This window comes from Electrona antarctica, assembly GCF_951216825.1.
Source record: "Electrona antarctica genome assembly, chromosome: 2".
NCBI lineage: Eukaryota > Metazoa > Chordata > Actinopteri > Myctophiformes > Myctophidae > Electrona > Electrona antarctica.
The window spans coordinates 39,601,237-39,623,755 of NC_136807.1; the positions used below are offsets into that span (position 1 = coordinate 39,601,237).

The following is a 22,519-nucleotide window of genomic DNA, read 5'->3' on the forward strand; positions in this document are numbered from 1 at the left end:
TCAACCTTTTCGCCTGACAGGGGGGAGTTTCCCCGGTTGGACGTAGCACGTGGAAGGAACACGTTATTCCAACCAGTTCCTTTCCCCTCCATCAGACGACCCGGCTGGCCAGGGGGAGAGAGTTTAGAGAGCTATGTCTTGGTTTGGTAGAGCCTTGTCTGGTTTGATAGAAAGTAGGACCAGTAAAAAAGGACAAAATGAATGACAGAAGCAGGAAACAAATGTATGCCTGACGATGAATTGAGTATGTAAACAAACCAATGGTCTTTCTTGGGTTTAGCAAACCTTGTACTGAACTGTACTTTCTTGTGCTTTTTTCATCAAACTGTTAATAAGGTATTCAATCAATCAATCAGTCAGACGCAGAAATAGAAGTAATTTATCAGAATGGTGAAAGTGACGAAACAGGACAGAGAGATGGTCTTCTCACAGCCTTGGGTCTGATTTGTCTTCCCCCCCATCTCTCTCTCAGATAAGAATGAGTGTCAGCAGTTCGGAGTGTGTTCCCATGTCTGCAACAACACAAAGGGCTCGTACAAGTGCAGCTGTCTCAAATACTTCACCAGGATCAATGACACCTGCAAGGCAGACAGTGAGCACCCACAACTACTTTCTAATTCTGTCTATGGGCGCAGTGGTTAATCAGTTATTTAACAAATATATTTGAATGAAATAAATTCATAATTTTGCTGTTTTTTCTATTGTAACGCAAAACTATTGATAACCTATAAAGTAGGGTTAAAAGGACTAATCAATTCATTTGATTTAAAATTCTTGATATATAAAAGCATTTATTATCAAAAACCATGCTTCAAGATTATTAGTTTAATCAGAAAAATGTATCAATAGAATAATTGCTGGGAAAATAATCACTAGTTTAAGCCCTAATTTTGTCTAAATTCCCATTGCTTAGTTTTTGACAGTCTGTATGTTTCTAACAAAGCTGTCCTTTTAAAGTGAGTCACTCCACAACCATCACTGTTTCTTCCGTCTCCAGGCCTGAACAGCAGCCGACAGGTTCTCTACATCGCCGACGACAACGAGATCCGCAGCCTGGACCCGGGAATGCCCAACTGGCGCTACGAGCAGACGTTCCAGGGCGACGCCAACGTGCGCATCGATGCCATGGATCTGCACGTCAAGACCAACCGCATCTTCTGGACCAACTGGCACACAGGCCGCATCTCCTCCTACGAGCTGCCGGGGTCAGGGGCGTCCTCCTCCTCCTCCTCTGGCACCTTGTCCAACTCTCACCGCGACCGGCGGCAGGTTGATGGCAGGGTCACCAACCTGCAGGTGAGGCTCGGCAGACAGCAGTGCAATGCTTCCTAAGCTTATATCAGCTGTTTTTAGGTTTGTGACACCAAGTATAAATCGGGCATAATCCGATTTGGATGTGGCCATGTGGCTTTTAAAGTTAATCCCTACAGTATTAATAGAGGGCATGCACATGCTTAAAGTGAGTGGCAAACTGAGTGGCAAAGTGAGTGTAATGTTGTTTAATGCAATCAGATAGGACTTCTCTGTTTGGATGTATGGGCTGTCAAGGCCAGAAAGTAGTTTTTGGCCACTCAGTAGGTGTTCCAGCATAACTTCCGGGTATGATTATGTCATGCTGATACCCTCTATAAATAGTTATTTTAAGATGTATTTGAATTGGTCAAACTAGCAATAAAATACACGTTCAGTAGCATCTTACATATAAACCCTAATGGCCTGTGATTTCTTCAGCAGGTTGGCTGTACAATATGTAGGAACATATGTTAACTTTACAACAACGATACCAAAACATCATCATTTTGCATATTGTGCTAATTGTTGAGGACAAAGAGCCCTAGTGTGCTCTTTGACTGGGACCTTTTTTATTTTATTTTATTTTTTGCTTCAAAACCTGACTCACATGCCATGCCTTCCCTCTTTGTTTCTCAGATTCCAGAGCTGAAGATGCCTCGTGGCATCGCAGTGGACTGGGTCGCTAATAACCTCTACTGGACGGACTCTGGCCGAGACGTCATCGAAGTGGCTCAGATGTCGGGGCAGAACCGCAAGACCCTCATCTCTGGCATGATCGACGAGCCGTACGCCATCGTAGTGGACCCTCAGAGAGGGTAATTAACCCTTGAACTCCCGTTGACGGGATTGACGGAATTAATCATTAAGATGAATGAGTTTAAATGTATTGTGATAATTTTAGCAGTCTAATGCCACACGCCTAAGGTGTGTGTGTACGTACCCAGTACATGTGTCTTACTCAAGGGTAGAGCAGCAATAACTGTGTGTGTGTGTGTGTGTGTGTGTGTGTGTGTGTGTGTGTGTGTGTGTGTGTGTGTGTGTGTGTGTGTGTGTGTGTGTGTGTGTGTGTGTGTGTGTGTGTGTGTGTGTGTGTGTGTGTGTGTGTGTGTGTGTGTGTGTGTGTTCAGAACCATGTACTGGGCGGACTGGGGGAACCACCCTAAGATAGAGACTGCTGCGATGGACGGCACACTGAGACAGACTCTGGTCCATGAAAACATCCAGTGGCCCACAGGTCAGTGCTGAATGATGGAGCATTTCTAGCATCCAAAAAAACAAACACACACGCAATATAATATTGATAATTGAACTGTTCAACTAGTATTTTGGATGCTATGCAGTTTGGTACAATGGTAAACTAGTGAATTGTGGTCCCAGAGGTAAAACATGGTATCACAATCGGGGTCCTCGTCCTAATTTCCCAAACATTGGGTCGGGACCCATTTGTGGGTCACGGACACATTTTTATTGGTCCCTTTATCTGTTTTGTTTCCTACATTTATTTTTTATTTATTTTTTTCAAAACATTTTCAAAAAACATTCATCCCAAAAAGCTTTTTTTTAATGAATTCATGTTTTATTTTTTATTTTCAGTAATTTCATGAAAATAAAAGAGAAATCGTAAGAAATTCTGTAAATGAGGAAAAAACAATAGTGAAGTAGTGAACATAGCGATCTACGCGAAGCGATGTGTTGTGAGCTTGTAGATCTGTTTTCATCTATTTTCACTAGTTTTGGTTCAACATCTAATTTCTCTTTTGGGGTCTCGAGCTAAAAACTTTGGGAACCACTGTTTAAATCTAGTGCATGTCAAACTGTGTGTCCTTGAAATGAAACACGTTTCTAACAGGTTGACACGTTGAAATGAAACGGGTTTCTAACAGGTTGACACGTTGCCTCCACAGGTCTGGCGGTGGACTATTTCAACGAGCGCCTGTACTGGGCAGATGCTAAACTGTCAGTCATCGGCTCGGTGCGTCTGGATGGCTCTGACCCTGTCATCGCCGTGACCGGCCTCAAAAACAGTTGAGTTCAATGTGAAGGACTCGCATGTTTTACTTAATTAAAAGTATAAATACTACAATGTAGATATACTTACAAGTAGAAGTCTCGTATTCAAAATGTACCTGCATCAAAATATAGTTAAAGTACTATTGTGCAGAATGTCCAAGTTCAAAATGTATAAAAGAATGACGAGCTTGTAGATCTTCAATTTTCAAATGACTGGAAAATATACGGCTGAAGTGGTTAATGTACTGTATGTGTTGTAATAATAATTTTAATTACTGGTTTAAAGTAAACCAGTAACTAAAGTTTTCATATCATTGTAGTGGAGTAGAAGTAAAAGTATGGAACATTGTAAATACTCAAAATTGTATTTAAAGTACCTGGTTACTTTACACTACTGACTGAAAGTCAATGCATGGGAAATGTTTGGACCTTTTCATGAACTCTTCCTCTTTTGTCTTGTTTCTTCCTCTGGTTCCAGACCTGCTGCATCCCTTCAGCATAGACATCTTTGAGGACTACATCTACGGCGTGACGTACATCAACAACGTCGTCTTCCGCGTCAACAAGTTCGGCAAGGGCTCCATGGAGAACCTGACGACTGGCATCAACCACGCCACGGACATCGTGCTCTACCACCGCTACAAGCAGCCAGAGAGTGAGTGTTCATTTATAGTGCTCTACCTAATCTATTCTACGTCCGAGCATAGACATGGTAACGCCCCTCCTGCCTCTGATTGGCCTACCGACACTGTGCCCGTCTTGCGGGCAGCTTGGCATGACAGCTTGGCATGCGCGACAGGCTGCAGGCTATAGTAAACTAATACTATTACTAAAAAAGGTAAAGAATCAAGGGGAAAGAGACCTTACAGTATTTACACAATAATCAACACACTTTATTTAGAGAACACAATCAATTATTCAATCAAAGAAAACGGCATAAACAATATTAGTTTGCCTCTTCTACAAAAATAAAAGTTACTGTTGCGCGTGCCAGGCTGTCATTCTCTTGTATTATATCGTACTTGTATTATTTCCCACCATGGAGTAACCTCGTGGCAGACTATCCAGCATGTATCCTCCACCTCGGAGGAAAGTCTGGTGCGGCCGGCAGTGTCGGTAGGCCAATCAGAGGCAGGCGGGGCGTTACCATGTCTATGCTCGGACGTAGAAAAGATTCACGCTCAGCCAGAGAGTGAGTGTTGAAGGGTTCATATAGTGCTCTACCATTTGCAGATTTAGAAGGCCTTTCGACCTCAGGACATTCACTGCCATTGACGTCATATCAAACCAACACTTAACCGCCATTGACGTCACCAGATGCTTGTTTTTGGTCAAAACGAGCTTTATTCATGATCATTAACTAAAGAAACGATGATCTCGGTTACAAAAAACATAATTCCAGGTGATAGAAAATACAATCGCCCGTCATTTTACATAGTGTTTATGTACTTCCGGTTCACGGCGTGTTTTATCGACTGAAAAAAAAAAGAAGAAAAAGAAACGCTAATGGGTTAATGCTTTAGAGCTCTAAAGAAGGTTGAGAAGCACTGCTTTATCTCATGTGTCTGTGTGGTTCTCTTGTTCTCAGTGACCAACCCATGTGACAGGAAGAAGTGTGAGTGGCTGTGTCTGCTCAGTCCCAGCGGACCGGTCTGCACCTGTCCCAACAACCATGTGGCCGACAACGGCACCTGTGTGGAGAGACCTGCCCCCACGCAGTCCCCATTCTGTAAGTGCATGCACGCACACATGCACGCACGGTCGCACACACACACAAACACATACACACACACAAACACCTGTCCCCTCGCAGTACCCGTTCTGTAAGTGCACGTACGCACACACACGTGCACACACACAGACAAACACCGGTCCCCACACAGTACCCGTTCTTTAAGCATGTGCACACAAATACAAACAGTATATATACACACACACAAATTACACCTGTGGTGCAAATACTGCGCACGTGTGTACCTTATCTATCGTATCTTGGGGCAAATGCCCTGTGGACTTTACATTCCTCTGTGCTCTTATAAACCTAGTCTACACACTGATAAAACATGTGTTGTCAGTCTGCCACTGTAAACATATTTTATTACAAGCAACACTTTGTTATCACACCTTTGAAGATATCGGTCATACACACGTTTGGCGTTTTTGCACAAATGGTAACCAAGAACGTTCCGAAACCTGACACTTTCCACAGCCCGTGGAGTTCTTTTTTCCATTATAACAGTGGTCATATAAGGCATACAAGAACACTGGCCCCAAAACACACAAAAACAATCCGCCAAGTATTCCTAAACGCAACCACAGTAAAACGATGCCTAAACCTAACCTTATTCCTAAACGTAACCTCAGTAAAACTATGCCTAAACCTGAACCTAACCTTATTCCTAAACGTAACCTCAGTAAAACAAATACAAGAACTGCTGGCGGCGAGTGTGTTTTGGGGGGCGAGTCTTCTGGTTAGTGCATTTGCAAACCAGAGATGGCAGGTCTGTATGAACAGCTGCAAAACCGCTGGGTGACCCCACACACACACACACACACACACACACACACACACACACCGCTCAGTTAGCACGGGTGAGATTTTTTTTGTCTTGGTGTGGACCTCATCATTGACCTCATTGTATTTTCTCTCTCTCTCTCTCTCTCTCTCTCTCTCTCCCTCTCTAGCGCCCCCGGCAGGGGCCTGCATCATGCAGTGTCTGAACGGCGGCAGCTGCTTCCTGAACGCGCGGCAGCAGGCCAAGTGTCGCTGCCAGCCCAGCTACAGTGGAGAGAGATGCGAGACCAACAACTGTAGAGACTACTGCAAGAACGGAGGCACCTGCACCGCCTCCCATACAGGTGAGGTGACTCACACACGGCACAGCACAGCCTTCTGACACTGAGGGCGCAGGCACATATACATGCCAAGAAGACGCGTAGTCCAGGTGTCTCTTCCTGGTATTTAAACAGCTGGTGGATGGAAATGACGCTCGCGCGCAGCTTCAACTTGCAGCATTGGCAAACGTTTCCGTTTTTTTTCCCCAACGCATCAAGTTGCGAGCTGTTTAAAAACTCGGGCTAGGGCTAGGCGTTTCTTGTGACTAGACTGGAACTCACCTATGCTTTTTATGGTATAGGCAGCTACCGGCAGGATCCGCCGGGAGAAACTAGGCGCAGCTGCTGGACATGAGACTAATTAATTAGAGCGACAGAGAGAGAGAGTGTGTGTGTGTGTGTGTGTGTGTGTGTGTGTGTGTGTGTGTGTGTGTGTGTACGTGTATGCGTGTGTGCGTCAATTTAACAAAGGTGCAGACGATCAGAAATCAGCAGATAGTGAGCGACGATTGCGCTACTGTATGCCGAATTGAAGTGGACTCGGCCCCAGACTTTTTTTTTCTCCCTGGAAATAAAAACGTCTGGGTTTCCGAGGCTACACCCTGACTGACTGACAGATCTTTTAGAGGTGCAGCAGTTAATCTAACTAATTGATCTAGTCCACTAGTTCCCAACCACTGGCTCAGGGACTGGGCAGCGGACCAATTGTTATGGGTCCCTTTATTTGTTTTGTTTCTTACATTTAGTTTTTAATTATTACTATTTCAAAATATTAAAAAAAACATTCCCAAATAAAGCAAAAGAAAAATCGAAGAAATTCCATAAATTAGGAAACAAATGTGTAAGAAGTAGTGAAAATAGCTTTGTAGTTCTGCTATTTTCAGTAGTTTGGGTCCCGGGGAGACGGCAAACTACAAGGTCATTGTGATGCGACACGTTTTGAATAACTATAGTTATTATTGACTTATTATTCGATTCATCGAAAAAGTAATCAATGCTAAGGAAATAATCGATAGTTGCAGCCCTATAATTTATGGCTGCCTGCAGTGCTTCAAATCATCTTTGTTCTAGTTTCCATCAGCCCACTGGATCAGCACTTGAGTACTTGATGTGAGCTGCCGCAAACCTCATTTATTTAATATCATTCTAATACATACAAGTTGTCGATCACTGCGCTTAATGTGACTCCACAGCCTGCGTGGATTTGTCTATACGTTTAATCATGTACATTTTTAGCTGACATTATCCATGAAATTGCTTCTTAAATCTAAGACGTTCCATCTGTCTTCTAGGCAATCCAACCTGCCGTTGCCTGCAGGGCTTCACAGGACCCAACTGTAACCTCCAGACCTGTCAGGACTACTGCACCAATGGCGGAAACTGTTCGGTAAACGTGGGCAACCAGCCGGCATGCAGCTGCCCACCAGAGTACCAGGGAGACCAGTGCCAGTATAGTAAGTGCTTCCCAGACTCTTCTCAGAGACACTTTTGGTCATTCGCATATTTTTGTTACCTAGGTGTGGTTTCTTTCTCGACCACGATTAAAAATGTAATTTAGTTGCCATGTTATTTAGACAGATGACAGGTTCATTGTTTACCTAGTATTCTAATAGTATCAATGTAGAAATTATTTGTTAATATTATATAGTTTAGACTGAGACTCGGTGCTTGGTTTAACTGGGATCCTAGTTGACTGAGGCACTACACCGTCTCTCTGCATTTTATGCATGCGTTTACCTTGCTTATTGTAAGTCGCTCTAGATCTGCTAAATGTCTAACTTGTAAACTGTTCCACAAGTGTCAGGTGTCACAGATACATGTCACAGATGTCACAGATACAGCCTCTAGTTGGCCACTTATTTTGAATTTAATTTCAGTGCTGCTAACACAACCTACAGGACTAATATGTCTCTAAATCCTCTTCCCTCCTCTCCCCAGGTAAATGTGAAGGGTTCTGTCTGAGCGGCGGGGCCTGCCTACAGACCTCCAACGGTACCAAGCTGTGTCAGTGTCCAAATCAGTACCACGGCCTGCAGTGTGAGCTGGACAAATGTCAGTACTGTGGAAGCGGCAAGTGTTTGACCTCACCCCTGAAGGTCTCATGCAGGTAAAAATAACACCCATGGTCAATAATGAGCGCTTGGAGTACCAATATCATCTTTTACATTATCCAGAATTTAGGAAGTGTCGGATTATGTCATCATAACGTCAGGTGGAAACCTCATATTTCCAAAACTGTTACTTTTCAGGTTTCAAATATAAAGATACTTTTGTGTAGATAGATGGATGATCAAGTAGGGCAGTAATTTACGGGGGAAAGAACGCACAAAAAGTTACACATTTTATTGAAAAGGTTTCTGTCCGACAGCAACGATAAGCAAAATTCGAAATAGATTTTAAACACAAATAAGGCATTTCCTAAACATTCCCCAGTCTGTATGATAACTAAGTGATTATGTTGGTGTGCGTGTGTGCTTGTGTGTGTGTGTGTGTGTGTGTGTGTGCTTGCGCGTGCGTGCGTGTGTGTCTATAGCTGTCCCAATGGTCAGACCCAGCCCAGCTGCTTCACCTGTTTGGACTTCTGCACCAATGGACAATGTTCTGTTGACACCCGAACACTGCTGCCTCAGTGCAAGTAAGATACTATTCACTGTACTTGTGTGAGGAAATTGAAACATGTTAGGACTGCATTGAAAATGTGCCTGGAAAGCAGACAAATCTGCCACAGCTTAAACATTTTGTAGCCCTGGGCAGATTGGTCTGGCGCTCTTTGGTTTACATTTCGCTCACCCCAGAGTTGTGGGTGACTAATCAGAGACCACCATTCAAAGTGGGACATGTTTTGCTGTGACTTTAAATCCGTTTGTAACTAACCGTCCCTTGGAAAATGATATTAGCCTGGCCATAATGGCCCATAAATAGCCGATCTACAGTACAAGCTTTTTACCTCGTGTTTAACCAACCGTTTAAAACAACCGCCTCAAATTCTACCATACTTGTGGTGGACATTTTCTCACAAGTACTGCATACAAGCACACACACAATTTTACTTGTGTTTGTGTCTTTCTTCCACTCAGAATTATATTTGGCACCTAGTTTTTTATTTTTTATTTTGTATCACTACCCTTGCTGTATCTTTACAGTACTGCACTTCTCTTACTCTGTATCTGTACCTGTATCTGTACTGATATTGCAGATATTAGGGTTTTATTCATTGTATAAAACGTGTGTTTGCCCTCACCCCTCAGGTGTCCTGTGGGATGGACGGGGTATCGATGTGCCGTCACCGCGGCTGCCGGTGTCTCGCCTGACAGCGCGGGAAGTAAGTGACCCGCTTCTCTGACTGCTGCTGAACCACTGCTCTCCACTGTGGTGGACACGTACTCACAATGCTTACTTAACCCATTGATGCCTGATGCAACGTATACGTTGTTCTACCCTTGATGCTGGCGCGCTCTCTGCGTCTCATCAGCTATTGCTATACATGTAGCAACATAACTATTTAAAAAAGAATTAATCAGAATTTGAAGGTTTTTAGAAACCTTAGGTCAGGCCCTAGAAGGCGTTCCCAGATTCGGCCTCAGGCATCAATGGGTTAAGTAAAAGTATCAATATACAATATAGAAATTACAAATAAAAGTAAAAATGTACTTGAGTTAAAGTGCATAAAAGTACTGGCATCAAAATGTACTTATAGTACCAAAAGTAAAAGTATTTTTATGCAGAATAGCTGATCTACAAGCTCACAATCGGCTATTTTCAAATGGCCGAAATGTACGTATATAGGGCTGAAGTGGTTAATGTGCAATGACAGTCCAAATCTACAAAGTAACTAAAGTTTTCAAATAATTGTAGTGGAGTAACTTTTGCCTCTAATGTAGTGGAGTAGAAGTAAAAGCATTGAAAATTTGAAATACTCAACAAGTACAAATACCTCAAAATTGCACTTAAGTACATGTACTTTGTGTACAATGGACTTTAATGGTTGACGTGTTCCCCTCTCAGCCAGCGCCAACGTAGTCATCCCCGTGCTCTTGCTGCTGTTACTGGCGCTGCTGGTGGTGGGCGCCATCTTGTGGTACAAGAGGAGAATGCGCGGGTAAGTCTCCAAGCTGGCCCTTCAAGCTCTTCTCTTTAATTCATCTTTTTTTCCCCCTCATCTGTTCTTCCCACCTAACTAACTATCTAGCGTCTCTCTTTTTGTCCCTCTTCTCTTTCATCTCCTGCGGATAACCGTCTCTCTCCCGTCTCCCAGGTCTTTAAGGCCGGGAAAATCTCGTTCTCAACACACGCGGTAACTTCACAGGGTTACATAATTCACCCGTTTCCCTCTATTATGACCCTTAACCCCCTCCCCCCTCCTCTCCCGCCCCCTCAATGTCCAATTAGATTGGCCATAATGCTGCCAGTGCCTGCCAGTCCAGCTCTCCATTCTGTTGGTTCAGTGTAGAATCTGTCTTTGTCCTTGCCTGCCATCTCCTGTTTGTCTCCCTCCACCCGACGATGCAGGGATCTATTGAACTGAAATAGATTTGCTGGCGATGCGAGATCTAATCCTCTCCATACCAGCCCCCTGTGTGTGTATTTATGAATTCTAGATCTACACTGTTAAAACCCTCAGTGTTCATTAATAGGCCTGTCACAATTATTACATAATCGCCTAATCGCAATTATTTGAGATAATCACATTTGTTTTTGCATAATCGTCAATCGTTTCCATGTTGAAATAATGTCCATACATTTTTCAATAATAGCCAATAATAACTAGCAGATCAACTATTGCCGCTATTTTGTAATTTTTTTTGGAAAGAAATGTACTTGTATGTTTAAGTTATTTGTCATATCTGACCTGCGCGATGAAGGTCTGACCGACCGAAACGTTGCTACTTAACAGTTTAGATGCCGTGCCCGAGATAACGAGATTAATTTACCATTGTCCAGGACGCCATGCCCGAGATACCGAGATTTGATTATTGTGGTTAATCTAGGAAAAGAAAATATATAATTAGCATGTTTTATCATTTTTAGCTAACGACCGCTCACGTCCATGTAAAAACGGCCAAAATCCCCACGTGCACGCCGTCTTTATTTGCATTATGGCTCATAATGCGCTCAAAATGCGATATTCGGGGCTTGATTGGAGCTTAATTTGACTTAGATATGACAAAAACGTGAACTGGCCGACTTTTACATCCGGCAACACGGTAAATTGCTAACTCTCACTTCTCGACCCTTTCGGACTCGGGACCCCCCGGGGACCCCCACACGGTAACTCTTTTTTCTCGACCGTTTCGGACGCGGGGCGGCTCGCCGGTTAGGAATTAGGATTAGTTAGGATTAGGAAGCCTAAAAGGCAAACAGAAATACTAATTGTAACGTTCCAATGTTCAACGCAAAAAAAACACAATTAAATCGTTAATCACAATTATTTTTATTACATTTGTAATCGTGACAGCCCTATTCATTAACATTTACGAATGCAAAAAATGAACAGTGAGGAGTCCACTGTGTATCCGATGCTTACTGTACATCATGTGCTTGCATAGAAGGAGAGAACAATATAACTGTGTACATATGTGAGTATTACTGTTTAAATGTGCTTGCAAAACAGTGAAACAATCCAGCATTCTCCCAGTAGACATGCTGCCGTATTCTTGCTGGGAGTGATCAAATGACCTTTTAGAGGAAAGCTCATTTGACAACCTTGATATATTGCGTGTTGTGTTTCCTACTGTATGTATGTATGCTGTACGTATTGTTGGTTGAAGTTGTGGGTTTGTATCGGATTTCGGTCCCCTGCACATCGCTTCATCCTAGGTTTCTCTCTCGGCAAGCAGTTTGTGCTCTTGTGTATGTGCGCGTGTGTCCTCATTAAACAGAAGTGAGCCTTTCTGAAAGCTCTAACTCAGTAAACGTGTCCACAGTGCGAAGGGCTTCCAGCACCATCGGATGACCAACGGAGCCATGAACGTGGAGATAGGGAACCCGGCGTATAAGATCTATGAAGGCGAGCCAGACGATGACGCCGGCGAGCTCCTGGACTCGGACTTTGCATTGGACCCAGACAAGGTCAGTGGTGGAAGAACACGTACTCAATTTTTTTACTGAAGTAAAAGTATCAATACTGCAATATAGAAATACTCTATATACTATATTCCGAAGAGTGGGGGAGGGTAAGAAAAATGTAAACAGAAAAATGATAAATCATGATTTTCGACGTAATTTTTCCAAAACTGAATATTTCAACGCTTGATTTAAGCACTTTCTAAAATCGAGAGTCGAGACCCACACCATTCGATTCGGCGTGCTCTGAATAGTGTGGGGGTAATAAAAAAAGAGATTGAGATTGATGATATACTATAGTGTGCTGTTTTTCATGATTTTCCAAAACTGAATATTTAACCACATTCTAAAGGTCGGAAATAATCAAGACCTACACCATTCGATTCTGCGTGCTCATGTGTGTGTGTGTGTGTGGGGGAGAATAAAATAAAAAGATAAAAACCATGAAAAACGACATAATATAGTATGTCGTTGAAAAGCATGATTTTCGTCACAATTATTATTATTTTGTTCTACCCCGATTTTCCGACTGTTCCGTCCTTCGCCCTTTTGACTCACCGTATAATTTTCCGTTGCAGCCCACCAACTTCACCAACCCTGTGTATGCCACACTATACATGGGCGCCCACAACAGCCGCAATTCCCTGGCCAGCACGGATGAAAAGAAGGAACTGCTCTCCCAGGGAGACGAGGACATGAGTGACCCGCTGGCATAGAGCCCGGCATGGACTGAACTCTGCCAACCCTGCCCTGCCCAGCCCAGCCCAGCCCAGCGCTGGACCAACAAACTCATCTTATGCCTTTTACCAATCGAAAAGAAAAAGCAACAAAACGAGAAAAAAAAGCAAGAACACTGTATAAAATGTAAAAAATGAAGGACTACTTTTTTATGTGATTGCAGTATTATATTTTGTTCTTTGAGAAAAACGAAAACAAATCCTCTGGCAAGAAAAAGGAACCATTTTATAGACATTTATTCAGTTCTTCATTTTTAATTTCTGTTCACCTCCTCCTCACGACCTTCCCCTCCCCCCTCTCACCCATATAGCCACTACCTCTTTAAGTTAGAGAGATTCAAGACGGCAGTGGAACAATTTTAATTTTTTATTTTTGTATGAATACGGGGGTGGGGAGAGTTAAAAAAAAAAAAAAAAAAAAAAAAAGAACATTGTTCCATACCAGAAAACATTTCCAAGTTTTTGTTTGTTTGTTTGAAAGATGTTTGGAGCAGAAAGAGGAAGGCAGCGAGAATGGAGTGGATGCTTCCTAGATGCTGGTTCGGCCAATGTTGTGTGTGTATGTGCGTGCTTGCTGCTGGGGGGTCTTCTCCGGGAGGACCAAGGCTGGGAGACCTGTGAGGAGAACTTTGTTAAACTGCACACGTGCACACGAGGGAACTCGATCAGCATTGCAGATAATGTCCTTCCTGTCGTCTCAAAAGAACTACGTTAAAAGTGATTGTCTTTTTTTTTTCCCTCCTTGCACAGACTAAAGTTATATATATATATTTGCATATATATAAACCTATTAACAAAGTGTCTTGAAAATATACCCAGGAAAAAACACACATCAGTAACAAATAGCAGTCTGTAGTAGATCTTTTTTTTGTGTTTGTTTTTGTCGGTGTAAATTTGACATGTTTTTGTGTCAACCAACGAATGAGTCGATGGCAGTATGCGTGTGTGTGTCGGACGAGGAGGATGATTGTAAAATAAATGAAATAAAAGCCCACATTCCAGGATGAAGAGACTGGGATGGAAATCCGTGGCCTTTGGTTTGCTGCAGGACACTCTGGATGGAGCAGAACTTTCGAGAAAACGACACAACCTCTCTGTGAATTTCCTGGTCGTCACTGAAACCATCTACTTACTAACGGTGGTTCTCAAACTTATTTTTTTCAAGGACACCCGTAATAACTCTTGAGATGGAAATGGAACCAAAATGGACCTGTAAGGGTCCTTCTGGTTCCCATTTGTACATTCTCAGAGTTACAGAACCCGGCCGTAAGGGTCCATTTGGAACCCCCTCAAGGTACCCTGAGAGGGGGTCCCTGGACCCCCAACTTTGAGAACCACTGACTTACTACTACAAACGATTAGCTGAGAACGATCCCATCTAGCTTTTTGTCTCATCTTTTGATTGTAAATGTATTTTCAGGAAAAGAAAAAAAATAAGGCAAGGGAACCCATTCCATGGTACGTATTAATGTGGGGGAGGGGGAGGGTTAACTTTTTGTTTTATTGGATGTAACTTCATGCTCATGTGGGTTGATGCTCATTTTTAAGTGCATTCCTAGGAGGCGGGGACTGACTGACTGATTGGCCTCCTAATAAAAAGCATTCCTTTGTTCATTCCTTTGCCTTGCTGCTGCTAACGCTAGCCGTCATGTCTATCTGTCCAGCCTGGTCCAGTTTGCAAAGTGTTAAATCTCGGTCTTAAGCACTGCTCGCCATGCTGCATTTTTTTTTTACACTGCGATATCAGCCATATTGTTTGTCATATCAAACTGCATGTGACTCCCACCCTAGGACAACAGCCTGCTGTCACCCCTCACTTCTCAACAACAGTATTCTTCATGTTCTTATTTTAATTGTTTTTTTTGTTTGTTTGTTTTTAATTCCTGCTCTGTTGCATTTTCCAGTTGTTCCATTTTAACATTTAGAACAATCTTTTGTTTTTGTTTTTTTCATTTGGAGAGATTCCCTGGCAGTCAAAAACAAAACAGGAAAAACCCCACATTAATTATTGTGGATTGGTTTGTTTTGTTCTGATTTTATTTCTTTTTGATATAAGAAAAATTAAATTGATTTTTATAGTAGAAATGCATGGTGGCTCTGACCTTCATTTGGAGAGAAAGATGAGTGACAGAATGACGCATAGTTCTTGATGGAGTATGTTGGTAACAACAAGTATCGCATAATTCAGAAATAAAACCTGAACATGTAGAAATCGTTTGAATGTCCTACCTTTTGCTTTACCAACAATGTATGCCCGGTAACTGCTTCCATTCATTCATTCCATTCACTTCTGTGCTCAAATGACAGGCTTTGGTATTTTTTTCAATCACAATTTTTTATTTTTATTATTAAATGGGGAATGTCATCTTTCAGATAAACAATATAATGGGTCAACTTTTTTTTTGTTTTTACACAAAAAAAGGGACTTTTCTTCAATCCATTGATTCATGAGAAATGTCCACTTTAAGAGTAGTGTGTCATACTGCAATAGGAAGGCAAATTAAGTAGTGTAATTGTGGTCGGTCCCTTTACTGGAAATGGCATGTTGTAACACACCAACTACCTGTATAAGTCTCACCTCTGATTTAAGGGCCATCTGCACAAGGCACTAACTATACAGAAACTATATCGTTTCACCTCTGTCGTCTAGTGGTGAGGATTCTCCCATCCCCTTGAGTTAAGTTGATTTTTAAAACGACATCTTTATAGTTTTAGTGCCTGGTGTGTAGCCTACACTTGGTTGCACAGTGCACACCATGTTGTTGGCCGAAAATGGCCAATCTACAAGCTTGCGACACATGACATCGTGACATGTTGCGAGCTTGTAGATCTGCCAACCAAGTCTAAATCGGGCATCAGGGTGAACAACCATTGTGTTTACTCAATGGCTATTATGATGGAATGAATCGTCTTGATATGCAAAAAAGCAAAGAAAGCTTTAAACATGATTAGAACTCAACAACACAATGAAAAATCTCCTTCATCCACCACCAACACAAACAAAAACATTTAAACTTCCTCTGACCCCTGAAACAGCAGTCTGTACGGGATCATCTTCATATCATTTGTCACTTCTCACTTCCTAAGTGTCACCACGATGCCTTGTTTATACTGTGTGGTGCGGTCGTGCCGTGTTGCTCGCCAAAAGTATTTCATTTTTTAATGTATTTTTAGCCAATTGTGTTATGCCAATTCCAGAAATTCCCACATAGTTGCGTAGCCTAGTAATTCATGGTTTGACGATAATAAAAAAAATTAAAAGATGAAAATGAAAAGATTTTTTATGGTTTTCAACATACTATAGTATGTCGTTTTTCACTGCTGACCCCTGTTGGTTGGTCTTCTACAGGCTCACCCCAAACATATCAGTTGAGAAAATAATGTATTTTTGGCAAGCAACGCAGTCACACCACAAAGTATAAGTGAGCTATAAGTGACAGAAAGCGTTGTCAAGGTATATAACATTCATACACGCCAAGGTTTTCCAGTAACTCCTGGAATGAGGTGAATAAAACCTTCCGACTCTCCTGTCTGTCAGTGGCTTGGAATGGGCTTCAGTACATTAGCTTTGACAAGGGGTAACAGAGAGGTAAATTGAAAATCATAACATCCAATTGAAATCTGAATCCCACTAGCCCTTTAGCTACTGTATGCCTTTAAAGCTGTGAACGGAATTTTCAAACTGCATATTTCTTTATTTTTTTTCCTTTTCATATCTTTTTTTTTTACTGCATTTTAAGGTTAATGTTATAGTACAAATAAAAATACAATCTCTGACAAAAGAAGACATACATGATATACATTATGGCTGAGTCACAGGAAATAATACTGTCTACACAAAAGGCACTTCCTTAGCAAAATATAAGTAAAGTTTGATTTGGCTTGTTGGTCCAGAGGAACAAGAAAATCAAAAAGGCAATTTCTTTCCAGATATACAAGATTGAAAACAGCTCCCCCCGCAAAAAAGAAGTAGTTGTCAGTGTTAAGTCTTTGCTCAATGTGTTTGGAAGACTTGGCTTTAATCTCCAGTTCGGGGGGAAAAAGTTCCTGAAATGTCTCATCATAATATTGAGTCCTCTGTTTTCTTTGGAGGGAGGATTTGTGAGTGCAAACCACAGTCTCTTCGAAGCAGAAATCCCAGCAGCTAGAGTTAGACTGGGAGGCAGCCGAGAAAATGCTAAGTTCTGCTTATTGGAATTGCATAGTCTGAGAAAATTGAAGGTCTCTAGGGCTTGAGATCCGCATGTTGGCAGGCACTTTGTGAGTACAAGCACTGTCCTTCCTTGGTTCCAGGCCAAAGTCCACACCTCTCCTCACCTGCATGTAGTCATTGTTTGACTGGTCTCCTCCTCCAATGCTAATGACACACCATAAACATGGTCTAGTGTGCTTGTGTGTGTTTTTTCTAACCAGTTTTGTGTTTGCAGTGAGGGAGTAGAGTAGCACGTAGTGCTGGAAAAGGATCTCCATAAATAAATAAATACCCAGATGAAACAAGGGCCATTGTCTGCATTGTTTAGTTTTTCTTTTCTCCTGTCCCCTTTCTTTCAGTCTTTGCCATCTGCAGCCTGCCTCAGTCAGGCTTGAGCGGGGGCCATCAGGACACAGGGAAGAGGGTTATAAACGGGGAAAGGGGGAATAAGTGGTTTAGGGTCTCTTCCAACCACATCGGAGTAGCGCGTCAGCTCGCAGGAAAGGCTGGTTTCGGAGATCTATGAGTGGGGGAGTGGAGAGAGGGGTGAGAGACAAGGGCGAGGGAACACACATGTTAGAATGCTCGGCTTTAGACCCGAGCAGGTCGTACGTACCGCTCTGCTCTGTTGCAATGCTAGAAAAATAGGCAATAATTTGTTCATATCACAGTGTTCTTTGTTAACTGTGATGTCAAAACTTTCAAATAAGGACATAGGTAATATACATCAGTGAATGATGTGCTCCCATAACCTTGCATTTCCAAATAGTGACAGTTATAAGAGGCAAAATTTAAATAAGGAATTGCAAGCCTTTAGGAGTTTTGTTTCTACATTCCTGTTACACAAATAATGTAGCGATAAAAAATAATAGTACACATATTATAGTTAGATGATAGTGGTCAACAAGCTCTTCAATTATTGTCCTCAATGGGTAGGCGGCACAAGCAGTCATGTAGGACACACTGTAGAAAAGTAAGAAACCAAACGTATTCACCCACTATAATTATGAAAACAGACAGACTGTAATTATGTATATTTGACTTGTGCTTTGTTTTGTTTTTTTCTTTCTCTGGATCCTAGAGCTTGTTGACCAAAGACATGTTCAGCACACCGCAATTGACAGTTAGCGAAGACAAAACGTGGCGGACATTTTTGACAGGTGAGAGGTAGATGGACACTGGACAAACATGCAACACAGAGGAGGGGGAGAGGGTGCTGATGGTGGTGGTGGGCCGGCTGCAAGATACCGTTGTATACAGGAATCCAATGACTGACTAATACAACTGCCAAGGAACGCTCCTTCCCTGAGAGAAAGAGTTGGTAGAAATGTCAGATTTCACAACATTTCAGTTTTGTTGGCCGTTTCACACAGGAGGCAATGGATGTTTGGACGTTCTGTGGCTGTTCGAAGTCTCCGACACAGTAGCGGAAGCATTCGACGATTTAGGTGTCTGACACTATGATGAAATAAAGCAGTGGTTCTCAAAGTGGGGTCCAGGGCAGGGACCCCTTGGGGGTTCCTTGAGGGGGCTCCAAATGGACTCTGAAATTGCACGAATGCACGTTCGTTCACTCTCAGAGTTCATGAAGTTCCATGAAATCAAAACGTCTAAAGGAATAGAAAAAAATGACGTATTTTCTCATCAGTTACACACCTCATGACGCGCCTTGAATTCATGGAGATTGTTTCGTTATTTGTAGCATTCATTCATTCATGAATTCAAGGCTTCGTGAGGGTGTGTAATTGATAGAAAATAAAGTCATTTTCTGGGTGAACTACTCCTTCAAGAACCACTGTAGTAAAGCAATTCTGACCGCCGTAAAGCATACTGTTGTTTTAAAGTGTCTGAAGCGCTGTAGCTGAAGCAACTGACATCACTTAGGCAGGCAGCACACAGCAGCTGGAGGGCCAAGCGGGCCAGGCTTCAGCCAGGCTACCTTCCTTCCTCCTTACCCTCTCTTAGTTGTGTCATACTGTCATTACTCTTCCGTTCAGCTGGAGGGGGGGTAGAACAAACAGTGGTGGTTGAGGAAAGAACAGCAAAAGCCTAGTCTGTACTTTGTCGTGCAGTCAGTGTCGCTCGCCAAAAATAATTGACCTTCAACTCGTAATTCTAACGTAATGCTATTAATCAGTTATTTTGGGGCAAGTGACACTGTATTTATGACAAAGTATAAATTAAGCTTCATTTGTTAGAGGGAAACCAAACACCAAACAAGTTAGTCTCATGAAAGCAATTTGTGATATTAAAACATTACAGTCGAGTAGCCAAACCTCTTTATGCTGCCCTTGTTCAATTCAACTTTCATGAAAGGAAATGGCTGATAAGAAATGTGCCTCATTAATGCTGCAAAGCTTTATTCCATCCTCATCATGCACGATGCTTACGCTTGGATTATTTCATCACGCAATGACTACACTAAAGTGTGATGCCATATTTTGTATAAAATATGTACGCCATATGTATACAAAATAGATGCTTTGACACTTTCGTTGTCAACTCTCTTTCATGAAAACGTGTCAGTCAAAGAGGTTTGGCTTCGCTCCTATCCCCAAGACAACAGATAGAAGTCTTTTGAAGTGGAACACAAACGTTGCAACGCAACCAATGAGAGCCTTAGGTTAGTACAAGGTGGGAGTGGGGGGGGGGGGGGGTCATGGTGTGTTTGACAGGGGTCATGCTTCATGCACAGTGAGTCGGCAGAGGGGGTGCCAAAGAGACACCAGGACAACCTTGGCATTAGGGGAGCGTTTAAGGGCTAGCAGTTGCCGTCGTCGCAGAGGTTGGCCTCACAGAAGAACCGTGAGCCACGCTTAGCCGTGCGGGCTGTGAAGGGCACGGTCTTCAGTACTGTTTGGGGGGGGGAGGGGGGGGAGAGAAGACACGTCACACCTGGAACTCTGTCTGTCTGGGAGAAGGCTCACGTTACAAACAGCCTCCATTATTGATGCAGCGGCCCTAATGTGCCCTAATGTGCCTGATGCAGAGGCCCTAATGTGCCTGCGGACTCTAGGAATTTAAGAGCTACAAGAAGCTAGGTAACACACCCCTTCCTATGGAAGAGACACGTATTGTTTCTTCTGAGAGTTTGCGTTGTACTGAATGAAGCCTAACTTGTGCTATGTTGCATAACGGAGCTGCGTGCCAAAAACAGCAGACCTACAAGTTCACACCGCGTTGCACCCGCAGAGCGCCGTGAGCTCACACTGCGTTGCACCCGCAGAACGCTGTGAGCTTGTACGTCTGCTATTTGCAGGGCACGACGCCGTCGTGCCACGCAATATGAATCGGGCACTTGTGAAGTGTCTTGTAAATTGTAATGGTAATGCATTGTAAATATTGTCATGGGTGATTATGTAATTGTTACAGTTACAGTAGCAATGCTGGGAAGAAGCATTATCATGATTAAAAACAAATGCCATTGACACAAACATTTAGATTATGTTCTCTTGTGAGCGTTGATTAATGACCTAGACACACATGGGTTAGTTGAGACACTGTCCTGAGGCTGTGGCCGCTCCAGCAGATCCGTCCGGGTCATATCTACATCTTCAATGGCACACTTCTCAGACCTAAGTACTCCACAACATGTCAAAAACTACACTTAATTCCTATTCACAGTTGAGGCTCAATATACCCTACTTATCACAGTTACACGGTAAAATCCCCAGTGTTCATTTATCCATTTGTAACTCTGGCTTTTTAAAACACGTGCGGGCTCCGGGCCGGGGTATCCCCAGGGCAGGAGTCCTTGAGGTGGTTCCAGGGGGTCCGACGTACTAACAGTCCCACAGGCATTAGTCCCACACCCTACCCAAAACCCAAACCCTAAACCTAACCTCACAGGAAGCCACGGGTTAGTTTTAACCTGCCACCGATTAGTTGTAACCTGCCACCAGTTAGTTGTAACCTGCCCCGTTCCAGGGTGTCCCCAGGTAAATGATGGGTTACTTATAAACCAAATGGACTCTTTTGGATCTGTAACTCTGATAATGTACAAATGGAACCAAATGGAGCCGTAAACGTTACGGGTCGATTTGGCAGTGGTGTGTAAAGTAACTAAATAAGTTTACTCAATTAAAGTACTTTACTATACAATTTTGAGGTATCTTTTCTTTTTGGAGAATGTTCAGTAGGCTACTTTTACCTCTACTCCACTACATCTCAGAGGCACATATTGTACTTTTACTACACTACAATTATATTAATTGATTTATATAATAATATATATTGATTTCGATTATATGAATATGACTTTATAGATTTTGATTATTAGTACAAAACAAACAGTAACCACTTCAAACCCTACATACATTTCGGCCATTTGTGAGTGTGAGCTTGTAGATCTGCTATTTTCAAAATATCTTTCATACATTTTATAAATTACATTTGAAAACTTGTGAAGTACATTTTAGATACCAACACTTTTGTACTTTTACTCAAGTAAATTTTCGGGTCCCTGCACACAGAACGCGTTTTTGTTGGATTTTTAGCGGCGTTTCTCCATCGGTTTTCCGAAAAACGCGTCCAGTGTGCAACCACCTTTAATTTAATTTAGAGAGAGTATTTCTACATTGCAGAATTTAAACTTTTACACGGTAAACATTATGTGACTGCCATTCGGTTCCATTTGAACATTCTGCAGAGTTAAACCAACACTGAGGATGTTGACCGTGTGCATTGAAACGAAAACCGCGACTGCCTGCCCGGATGCCCGCCCGCCGTGCCGCTACGTGCCGCTGCGGTCCAGATGTGGCGGCGTCTGCACCACGTAGCACAGGGTGCACTGCAGGGGCTTGGAGCTATGGATGACCACGGTCATTTTAGGCCTTCTGGGACTGCCGGGACCCACTACCACTACGCCGGGTCCCAAGCTCTGCATGGCGGCGGCGCTGCCCGGCCCACCTGTGATGATGTCCTCGATGGTGCCGTCCTTGCCCTCGTACACGGGCCGGTGGTCCTTGGCCTGCCGCTTGCGGAGCTCCGCGATGAGCTCCTGCTGCTGGTGCTTCTTCTTGTGGGCCTGGACCTGGGCGAGGAAAGAGACCCCATTGATTGATTGATTGGTTGATTGATTGATTGAATACTTTATTAGTCAGAACAGCACGTGGTACAGTAAGACATTAAGGCTAAAATAACACAAAGAAGTGCTGGGTACGTGTTTCCATTGTGGTCCCATGTATACAATTCAGGCTTTCTGTCTTAGCTCAGCAGTAGACTTTCATGCACTAAAATGACCCCAGAGCACTTTGCTTTTATGTTGTAATTGGTTTTAATTAACGTGAGGTGCTTTTATTTTGAAAGGGTTTCCATGGCTTCTCAGAGTGAGGTTACCATGATTAGTTATGATTTTCACCTGTAAGGTTAGTGTTTAGCCCCCTGCTTA

General features: G+C 42.8%; 2 protein-coding genes across 2 annotated transcripts in view; one reads left to right on the forward strand and one right to left on the reverse strand.

Annotated features, from left to right (window-relative positions):
* The window catches only part of lrp1ab (low density lipoprotein receptor-related protein 1Ab), a 177,830-nt gene extending 162,677 nt beyond the window's left edge, over positions 1-15,153 (forward strand). Inside the window, exons 75-89 of the mRNA XM_079517462.1 lie at positions 473-592; positions 998-1,296; positions 1,930-2,108; positions 2,421-2,527; positions 3,198-3,317; positions 3,782-3,958; positions 4,892-5,032; positions 5,989-6,162; positions 7,431-7,592; positions 8,077-8,245; positions 8,672-8,773; positions 9,387-9,460; positions 10,144-10,237; positions 12,063-12,207; positions 12,780-15,153. Coding sequence (XP_079373588.1) covers positions 473-592; positions 998-1,296; positions 1,930-2,108; positions 2,421-2,527; positions 3,198-3,317; positions 3,782-3,958; positions 4,892-5,032; positions 5,989-6,162; positions 7,431-7,592; positions 8,077-8,245; positions 8,672-8,773; positions 9,387-9,460; positions 10,144-10,237; positions 12,063-12,207; positions 12,780-12,917 — 2,201 coding nt within the window. The 3' untranslated portion in view covers positions 12,918-15,153. The remainder of the gene's footprint in view (positions 1-472; positions 593-997; positions 1,297-1,929; positions 2,109-2,420; positions 2,528-3,197; positions 3,318-3,781; positions 3,959-4,891; positions 5,033-5,988; positions 6,163-7,430; positions 7,593-8,076; positions 8,246-8,671; positions 8,774-9,386; positions 9,461-10,143; positions 10,238-12,062; positions 12,208-12,779) is intronic.
* A 1,180-nt stretch (positions 15,154-16,333) lies between these two features.
* The window catches only part of fmnl3 (formin-like 3), a 61,515-nt gene continuing 55,329 nt past the window's right edge, over positions 16,334-22,519 (reverse strand). The window contains exons 24-26 of the mRNA XM_079517486.1: positions 22,039-22,162; positions 19,866-19,983; positions 16,334-17,650 (exon numbers count right to left, since the gene is read on the reverse strand). Coding sequence (XP_079373612.1) covers positions 19,892-19,983; positions 22,039-22,162 — 216 coding nt within the window. The 3' untranslated portion in view covers positions 16,334-17,650; positions 19,866-19,891. The remainder of the gene's footprint in view (positions 17,651-19,865; positions 19,984-22,038; positions 22,163-22,519) is intronic.